Below are 10,350 nucleotides of genomic sequence, written 5' to 3'. Positions count from 1 at the left end.
GAAAATGGGTTTTCGAAGCAACATAACAGACTAGACTGCGCTCGCGAGTTTAATTTTTGCCACCAATTGAGGGCGCTCTCTCCACCAGAGGGCAAAGCGAAGAATTTGGAGAAGGAGCTGGGCCTACGTGAGTATTTTTCTCCGTATTTTTCGCCCTCCTCAAAGCTAACTTTTACAACTGTCATCACTAAGGGTGGGTATTTATGTTTAATTTGAAAATTGTTTAAAGAAATTTCCCATACTGATTAAACATGTAAACCACCTCGCCGATTGTCATTGAAAACCTAGGCTTAAGAAACACAATAAACATGACAAATGAAATGTCTACTATAGTATAGGCCTACATAAAGTTCCGGTGATGAATTCATTCCTTTGATATGAGTGAGCAGTAAAATGTTTCAAAAATCAGATTACATGTATTACATCGTTTACAATAAAAATGAAAGCCATCATTAAACCTCTAGTAAAAGGGGTGGTTCCGTTTTAATATTTGGGAAAATCTGTAAACTGATTTGGAACTTCTTTCGTTAAATGTTCAAACATGTAGTGTGTAAACGCCCAACCCTAACTCACCACCCTGTCATTCTCCTGACTGCAATAATGACCCAAACACACCACCCACTATGTACTTGTATGCATTACACGCTTCACGTGAGTCGGCTTGATCCCTTGTACTGTACATCAGCTTAACCATTGCATTTTTTGCAATCTTGATTTTGGTAAAGCAGTTTGAATCATGTACTGGTGAAAATTGTTTGAGACCTTATGAAAAACTGGTCTTTTTTCAGCATACAGCATATGCAGTGTGTATGTGTAAACTCCTTGTAAAATATAAGATGCCAGCTTACACACCGTATCTCCACGCATCAGAATGTGTCCCACAAACAATGCCTCACATCATTCACCAAGATGCTAACGAGACGCACCGTTTGTTCCCTGAGATTCATCTCGGCGTGCATCATCATCGCCTTCATCATCGGGTGCTACTTTGCACTCCGGAGTATCACCAAAGAAGAATCCAGAAAAGATGACGACTTCAAGCGACAGCAGGCTCTCCACAGGGAAAGCATCCAGAAATTGTTGAAATTGAAAGCAGCTGAGAACAGACACAACCAAAGTTTGAAGAGAGTTCCTACCAACCCACCAATCCCAAATCCAAAGAATCTGATTGTAAACAATGCTGGCAATAGACCGCTGAGATCTCGGTACAATGTCAGCACTTTCCCCCAACCAAACTATAATGTTCATGCCTTTTACTACCCATGGTACGGTAACCCACAATTTGATGGGAAGTACCACCACTGGAATCATCCCAGGCTCCCTCACTGGGACAAGAAGATTGCCAAGAAGTTCTCCACTGAAGAGCACGTACCTCCGGACGACATAGGAGCCAGCTTTTATCCAGAGCTTGGGTGCTACAGTTCCAGAGACCCAAGTGTGATTGAAATTCACATGCAACAGTTGCGGACAGCTGGTATTGGTGAGTATATTCAGTTCAATTTGTGATGACAGGTTTGCACATACAATTGTGAAATGTTTTGATGAAAACAAAGTTGCAGTAAATGAGGTTTACTCTGAAAGGTACGGTCCATCATTCGCAGATACCCAAAAGGCAACTGATGAAATTATTGTTGAAAGGCATACTGAGATAAAAGATGGTTATGGGACTAAACTTCCTGTGATGTTCTTTCTGGCAAGCTGTCATTTTGAAGAAAACAATAAAAGAAAGCCAGTTCCAGTGATGCAATTCGTGTAAGCATTCACGTGACCCACCCTTTGTACGGTTTCTATAATTCGTCTGTTCAGCGTGTGAAATAAAGTAACTGCATTTGACTGAAGCTGAAAACATGTCTCAGGTACTGAATTCAGATACACTTCAAAGCTTGGCAACTTTTGATCTGAATTTGAAATCTGAGAATATCGTTTTGCTTGGAATGTACACTTGTTGAGCTGAAACTTCATCAATTTAAGGCATCCTTCAGATTTTCATAATTTTGTTATCTCAAAGGAACGTAATGCACAAATGACGATTGATTGTGTCTTAAACGTACACGTTCATATCCCTAATGAGTATGTCGTAAGGTTTCCACAAAATACCATTTCCCAATTAACTCCGTTATTGTTTCTCTGTTGACAGGTGTTTTGGTGTTATCATGGTATCCGCCAAGCAAGTCTGATAACAATGGTATCCCAAGTGATGACCTAGTCCCAATCCTTCTGGATGCCTGCCACAAGTATGATATCAAGGTCAGTGATCGATGATCAAACAATCTTTCTACCACTACATAGTTTCTTAATAGACACATTTCTCACCAAATTCAATTTCAAATTCACAGTTTGTTCAAAGCAGGGTTGTACATAGTCTAGTCTCTTCAAATCTGGGTACGTTCATTTCAAAGTCATCCAGTCTCAAGCCAAATCACAAGCCTTCAAATGAATTGTGACAGAAGTGCTGTTCATCCTGCTTCATGTGTCTGAGCTGAATACTTGGGAAAGGACTTGTAAAAGAACTTGTGACAAGATTTGTTGACTCAAGCAGTTACAGGGCTGGTTTCAAGACCCGACAGTTAAAATATTCTATGAATCAAGAGCTGAACATACAGTACATGTACAAGGCACACTTATAGCTTACAGATGTGTACTTGTGTAGCACTGCTCACGCATGAACAATGGGCTTGAAGAGCAGGAAATCTGTCCATAGTCATCTGTGTTTTCTGATCTACACTACTGCCCTTGTGTCTTCATTGTATCTACATGCTCAAGTACACGTAGGTCTGTTGCATTTGCTTTTGCTTAACACAACTCTCTGTGGGTAAAGGAAGGGAACAATGCTTTAAGACTCAAATTGAGAATGGGAGACATACAATAGATGTTTGAAGAGTGTGTGATGATAGTTGTCAGGTTTTATTCTCCATTTTGTGTGGTTGTGAATAGTAGGGCCTTATTTTCATCTTCTACATGTACATGTAAAAAAAATACCTGTTCAAGTTCTATGTGTCTTTGATGAACCCTAAGCCTCTCTAGGTACCCTGCTTTAACAAAATCTAGCAGCTACTACAAAACACCTACTGTTCACTGCTTACATCAATATCTCACATAAAGTGACCACTGTTGGATACCAGTGGATTTAGCTACAGTTAGGATTTGTAACTTTAACAACTGAGCCTTAATGTGTTGTATTCATTCACTGCAGCTGGCTTTCCATAGTGAGCCCTACAAAAACCGATCCGAGCTCACCTTTGTAGAGGATCTCAAGTATGTCATTGATACCTATGGTAACCATCCAGCCTTCTACAGGTACAAACACAAAGGCAAAGATCTGCCTCTCGTCTACCTGTACGACTCCTACTTGACATCCTCAAGGGCCTGGGGGCGGGTCTTCAAGAAGAACAGCCCGCTGAGCATCAGGGAAACCAAGTACGACGCCGTCATCATTGGCCTTTACGTTGAGCAGAAGCACAGCAATGACTTGCTCGTGGGTGGTTTCAACGGCTTTTACACCTACTTTGCAGCAAAGAAGTTTACCTTTGGATCCCGCTGGACGAACTGGAAGTTCCTTGCCCAGTTTGCCAGGCGAAACGCCATGTTTTTCATTCCTAGCGTTGGACCGGGGTATGACGATGTCAAAGTGAGGCCCTGGAATGGGGTCAACACCCACCTGCGCCAAAACGGCGAATACTACAAAGAATCCTTTACAGCAGCCATGAACCAAACCCCGCCCGTCATATCCATAACGTCTTTCAACGAGTGGCATGAAGGCACACAGATTGAAAGTGCAGTTCCCAAACCTAGCAGGAACCTGAGATATTTTGATTATCTGCCCAATGACCCGGACTACTACTTAACCCTCACCAGACAAATGGTTGAGAAGTTTACATCCCGACAAGGAAAATCAGAGCATGATTAGCAGAGAAGGTTGACCATTGCAACCTTGACCATTCCCAGATCCATCTCAGTCCAGCAGGAGGTTTGATGGATTTCAGAGCCTATTCTCTCTTACACTGTACTTTGGGGCCCATTGTCCCTTTAACATGTTTAAATTAGTACCAGTGAAGGATAATGAAAGTTTTTACATCCATTTTAGAAAATAAAAGGACATCAACAGCATGGTTAATACAATCACTGTACTAAAAAGTGTCAGCCAAATGTGTAACATCATTGAAAAGTAACAAAGTAACATATTCATTTTTTTAAAAATAGCTTAAATACATTCCAGATTTTATGCATCACTGAGCTTCAGTGTTTTGCATAACACTCTCCTTGCATTTGCTAAGACCAACAAACCCCCACCTGAGCACTCCATTCCTTGGGACTAGCAGGTGTGACATCGTCAGTGGCACACGCCATCCATTTTTGTCTCAGCCAATTTGGATGCGAATCCTTTTACTCAAGTGCTTGATGCTACAGATGGAGTGCTTCATGTACCAGTTTATTTTTTTTCTTTCCAAATAACCCTATGAAAAGTACCATCAGATGAGCCACGGACAGTATGGCAGCTTTGTCGGTGGTGATTGGACAGGTGTTAATTGGTCTTGGAAAATGAAAGAGAAGCAGAAGTTTAATTTGAAAAATTGTTTTGTGGTTGAATACAAGTCAATGATTTGCTGAAGCATCTACAATGTCCCAAGGCAGAGTGTGCCAGTAAATACCGTGCTTTGTGCTAGCAAATGAACATGTGTAGTTTGGTCATAATAATCATTCCAATCAGGATTATTTTGCACGGAAGCACTCTGTGTAGAGGATTTGCATTGCATTGTTGGTGTCTTGCAGACCACTGCTTTTGTTCCACATGGTATGCACAAAGGCAATTTCCTTATGGAACAAAAGAACAGCCCTGCATGATGGCTTCCACACAGTGCCTCTATAGCAGTGATGTCTAGGGAGTAATCACAGCTGTAACAGAATCTGGCAAATGAACACATTTTCAAGGTTCTTTGATTTCTTGAGGCATTCATATTCCCACATTAAATGAGAAACTTTGCTCTGCACTATAACTCAATGTATATGTAAATATGTTCCATAGAAATTTCCAATCTCTTTGAAAGTCTTCCCCTAAATTGAAGAGAACATGTGAGAATTTCCTCAACTGATATAAATTGTCACAAAGGGACAAAGGCTAGTAAAAGAATGATTTGTTGTGTACCTTCCATTGCCCAACTAGAAAAATGGGTGATGAAATCATTGATCCGCTATAAGATCAGCCATAGTACACAAATATTTCAAGGATTACTATGTTCCTAAGTAACAGTTAATCTACACTATGTGTTATCATGTTTGTGACAAGCAAGCACTGAAGCAAGATGATTGTAGATTCAAGGTTCAAATGGTAAACCTACATATGTGATTGGCAAATGCCTACAATTCGCTGCACCTTTTAATATGTGTAGTTTGGCTGGACTGCCACAGTTTTACCCTGTCACTTGGATGTCGCCCTTTTTGCACCAATGGAGGCAAAGCATATGTGCATGCAGGGGTACCCAATCATTTTTGACGATACTACTACAGAAACACAACATTCAAAGTTTGGCGCAGAGCATAAAGAAATGCCATTCTTTTTTTTCTTTTGCGGGGGGGGGGAGGGACTGAATAATGTTTACTTATTCAAGCTTATCTTGGAAACATCACACATACGTTTTCTAAGCTCTGAGGGCTTATTATAGTCTGAATTAGTTGGGGTCTGTCCAGCAAGTGCAGGTGTCATACTGTGACTGTTCTCTCATGAATGCAATGCGCAGTTAGCACATACTCATTTATAAAGCATATACATGTACAGTACAAGTGTGTATGTGTAGGCAGGTCACCACCTATGTGTACATTTTGAGCAATTGTTTTAATTTTGAAATATCAGAAAGACTGTATATATTCTGACTCTGTGTATACAAATGTATTTTGAAATATGATTGTGTTGTACAAGACGTGGATGTTGTGTTGCTGGTTTTGACAGATATACGAAATTATTGTAATTCTGTTTTAAGGATGGGACAATGCGAAGAATGTAAACAATGAAAAATGTCAAGAACAGTAAAAGCCAAATCGCTTTTGGTATTCCCATTGTATTAATTGCAATGTTTGAATGACATTGAAGTGGCAATACATGAAATTGCATCCCCGGAATTGACTCGTATTCTGGTGAACTATGGCAGGCACAAGTAAGCAGGAGGTCGTGGGTTCGAGTCCCACCCGAGTAAAGTTGTGAATTTTTTCGCAAGCTCTCTGACAAGCACGGAGCATACAGTGTTTATTAATGTATTCGTTGGGTAAGGGCAAAGCCCGTTATGTAAAATAAACTTACAGCCTTCTTCAGTCACATTTCCTTTAACCTTATTACGAGCAGTATGAATCAGTGAACTCGTCGTCGCTGATTGGGCGCAGGGACCGCTTCAATTGCAAACTTGAACTTGATAACCCTGGTTATGGTTTGTTTGCATTTCAGTGGGCTGATGCTGCATTTTCTGATCTTTTAAGTGTGATGTGTTTGCTGTCTCTAGTCAAAATTTATTCATGCAGATGTAGAGCTTAGTTCAACTTGGACGTGCATATTATACATGCGCTGTGTAAAAAAAAAAGGAGGCAGCTTTTATGGTCGCATATGTGGGAGACGTTATGATAAATTTAATGGAAATCCCCAAATTACTTTTTATGGAAACCACTCCCTCTAGGAATGAGTTTATTCGGCTGGCAAATCTCACATGGTGGGATCATCGGTACTGGGTTTCCGAAAATTCCCCAGATGTCAATTTTGCAGAGCAACCCCTCTTTTACAGTGATCATTTTGGTCTTTATTTCCACAAGATTTGATCCATGTCATTAGAAACAGCTGGGCGAAGCTTCCCTAAATAACTTCACTATGTGTTCCTTGTTTTTGATAACCACGAACAGTCATGCCGCAGCTTGTGTCACATGACTTGTAATGATTTTTCACATTAAACCGATTGGGTTACCACAACATTAAACAATTCAGACGTTGGCATGTAAAAGCATGTACTTTTTATAAATATGGACTATTAAAAAGTGTAAAAAATACGATGCTTTTATTTCCTCAAACTCGAAAAAGTCGGAGGGGTGATTTTATAGTATTTGGATATATTTTCTTTAGATTTATGCCCATGCTAATGTGGAGATCTGGGGCATAGTACATTAACATAATTTATGAAGGCGACGTCATCGTGGCCTACGTGCCGAAATGCGCACGCGGAGTAAGTCGACGTGGAAACAAACCAAGTTTTGATGCTAAAACCCCGGAAAACCTAGAGTTTCCAGTTTGGATGGGAACCTACACTTCGATAGATTATCCCTGGACAGTCACGGTGGGTTTCATAAAGGATTTAGTGATAACTTTTCAGAAAGCTTTATGTACGATATGTCAAACACTTGAACCTGCATGTATAACGTTACATTTACTGTATGTACATGTACATGTACTTAGGGACAATAGCCTTTACATGACTAAAGACGTCCGTTATTTTTTCAATTGTACAGGGTTTCTTTTATACTTGTAACTTTTCGTCACTTGAGATTTTCGACTGGGGCTCAACCTGTCCTTTCCACTACTACATTTGGACTGGTCAGCTGGTGTGATCACTGTGATGGAATAAATAGATGCACCAATACTTGTAAAGACGAGAAGTTTCGGGTCGAGTTATTTCGGCATGTTCGATCTCCCGTCATCATCCTCCCTCACCGGTGGACGAATCACCCCCCTGATAGTTTAAGGCAGGGCTGGACCACTACACTAAAACCAACAGTCCAACTGTAAACAATTTTATGATAACAGGTAGCTGCTTCAAATCAAATTGGGCGTACTTTATAATTAGAAAATACCCCCACACAAGAAAGTGATATATTAGTCGTCAAACTGCCAAGCCCTAACCACGCTGCCACTGCAGTTGACTTTGGGTCGTGTGCAGAGGGTGACGTCAGGGGAAGTCCCATGGAAATTACCGTTTTTATCTTTAGACGCCAGCAGTGCCTAAAACGTTTGGGCTTCTGCCCACAGTCCTTTGTCCGAAAATTCGTTCAGATTTTGAACTCACAGATAAACCCGTAGCCTGCTGCGATCATTGCGTTTTCTTTTTCTGCACGTTTTACACCGTGTCTTCAGAACCAGTAAGTTGCCACCAGCTTAACCTTCACTAAATGTCGACATTCAACAGTGATTGGAAGATACTTGCCAATGTGAACCGTGAAAGTAAGAGAAGTCCAATTGGGATTGAGTTTGTTGAATAAGTTTAGTCAAAGACTTTCATCTTGATATAAGACCATGCATTATCTACACTTACTGTGTTGTCACAAATTCACTTTTCTCTTTTTAATTAACTATTATGGTTCAGGGTTTTGCGTGGCAGTGACATTAAGCACTGTTGATCACCTGCCCCGAAGAGTGTCGTTAACAAAGCAAATGCCAAATTGAAAAAAAAGACCTCAACAAAGCACTTTTTTCTAGGAGAGGTGGTGTAAAGAAATAGTATAGTAAAATGGCCGGGAATTGTAGGATGGGGAATTTCCGCAAACGGGAGAACACAACGTCATGAAGAATGTCCATTGCAGTGTCTGCACTGCTCAATAAGATAGCAGCAGCTCCTAACAAATGAAGTCGAGCAGTGACTTCACAACATTGTTGGATCTATCAAACTGTTTTGAAAATTTTAGTCTCTGTTTCAGTTCCCTCCGGAAAAAACTCAAGTGCAGTTTATAGGCTACGAAATAGAATCACGCATTGCCCATTAAAAAGTGAAGATTTTCTCGAATGGCCCGTTTCGTTGTATGGATTTATGTTCATTGTAACATTACTTTCAAAAAAGGCAACGGATTTGTTTTAGGGCAAAGGCTTTGATTGTCAAGGCAGAGGCCAAGGTCTTGCAAATGATGTCTTTCATCTTCAAGTCTTGCGGCTGAGGTCGAGGCTTTATTAATTAACCTGCAAGGCCAAGACCAGGATTCTCTAGTATAGAGCTACTGCTAAAATGAAGTGGCAATCCATCCTGAAGCCCTCCTAGGCACCCACTATACAGTCATTCACAAAGTTAACGACCACCCAAATGCATTAACCTGAAGAAAAACAAAATTTAAATCAATTAATCATGGCAACGTATGTTTATTTTCAATATGTAACCTTAGTGTCTTGATTGAACAGCTACTCGACCACATTTCCATGTTTTGAAATATTAACTAATATTTAGTGAGCCCTCTGTTTCTGATGACTTCGACTGGCATTAGAAAATAAATGTCATACAAGACCTCCCTTTGCACAAGCATTCAGTCAAATAGGCTCATAAAAATACTCTGAGGTTATAGACCTCTGTACAAAAATATGTTATGTAATCATTCAATGAGATAAGGTAATGCAGGCCCATGACAGAAATATCAAGGAAATTGCAGGTGGTTGTAGACCTCTGCAAATTACTTTAATTAAGAAAAAACTTTAGTATTTGAAAGTAAGAGCCCATTTGCATACAGCGCTTGACTGACTATATGTCCAGATTTTTGTGAATAACATTTTAATATAACAAAAGGATGGTATGCTTCCATGCTTCCATAGTGATGGACATCACACCCTGTTGAAATGGACCCATAATTTACACTCTAATTGGCAAAATAATGTCAGCTCCTTTATTAGGGCAGTATACCAATAAGATGACGAGCTATCCACAGCACAGGTCAGATCATGTTTTATCTGCCTCAAATTGTTTACAAGGTGTCTGTACAAATCTAGACTAAATCTTTTTCCTCCTCCTTGGTCAAACATGATTTAATAGTTGTATGTTTGCAGAACAGCAAATTTTCAAACAAGTAAAATTTACCTTGAGATTTCAAGAATCGGTGGGCCCTTAATGAGTAGGCTAATGTACTAAAATTGTAAGGTATTTATCCCTCTAAGCCAACGCTAAGGCGTTTGCCCTCAAGCTAAGGCCAAAGTCATAAAATAAAGCTTAAGAACAGCCTAAGGCAAAGGTTCAGTATCAAGGTACTACACCAATGCAGCTGCTATTAATCGTTACGAAACGGAGAAGCTTTGTAGTTTGATGTGGAACTGTCTATCCACATCTTGAGTGCTGATCTTTAGGACTTTTTTGCTTTCAAGTCTTTAAGGCACATTTTACGTTATTATAAATTAAAAAAAGTTTTTTCCTAAACCATTTTGTCCTCTGGGAAGTGGCATTCTCCATCAGTTAAAAATATATTCGTTTTACTGCGACAAATTTCACGAGTGTTAAATCCAGACCAGTAACACCCAACAAGTTTCATGCAACAGAATTATTCTCACTAACGTACGTCTAGGGTGGTCAACATACAGATTAGAACAAGTGTTGACTTCAGGTGTTGAGAACAAATTAATGTCACACACTAGAC

The 10,350-nt window shown here is 40.0% G+C and overlaps 1 protein-coding gene across 2 annotated transcripts; it reads left to right on the top strand.

The window, feature by feature from the left end:
• The first annotated feature begins 39 nt into the window (after positions 1-39).
• On the top strand, positions 40-6,305 carry LOC147796617 (glycoprotein endo-alpha-1,2-mannosidase-like). Of its 2 annotated transcripts, none has more exons than XM_087146545.1 (4): positions 40-127; positions 789-1,480; positions 2,138-2,247; positions 3,194-6,305. In XM_087146545.1, the coding sequence occupies exons 2-4, from the start codon at positions 910-912 to the stop codon at positions 3,905-3,907; spliced, it is 1,395 nt and encodes a 464-aa protein (XP_087002671.1). In that variant the 5' UTR covers positions 40-127; positions 789-909; the 3' UTR covers positions 3,908-6,305. The 2 variants fall into 2 exon arrangements, with proteins under 2 accessions (XP_087002671.1, XP_087002670.1); XM_087146544.1 differs by having other exon boundaries at positions 71-193.
• Positions 6,306-10,350: the final 4,045 nt, after the last annotated feature.

This window comes from Acanthaster planci, linkage group LG15 (genome assembly GCF_054643075.1).
Source record: "Acanthaster planci isolate LZ-2023a linkage group LG15, COTS_SCS, whole genome shotgun sequence".
In the NCBI taxonomy this organism is placed as follows: domain Eukaryota; kingdom Metazoa; phylum Echinodermata; class Asteroidea; order Valvatida; family Acanthasteridae; genus Acanthaster; species Acanthaster planci.
This window is presented reverse-complemented; position numbering and strand designations above follow the sequence as displayed.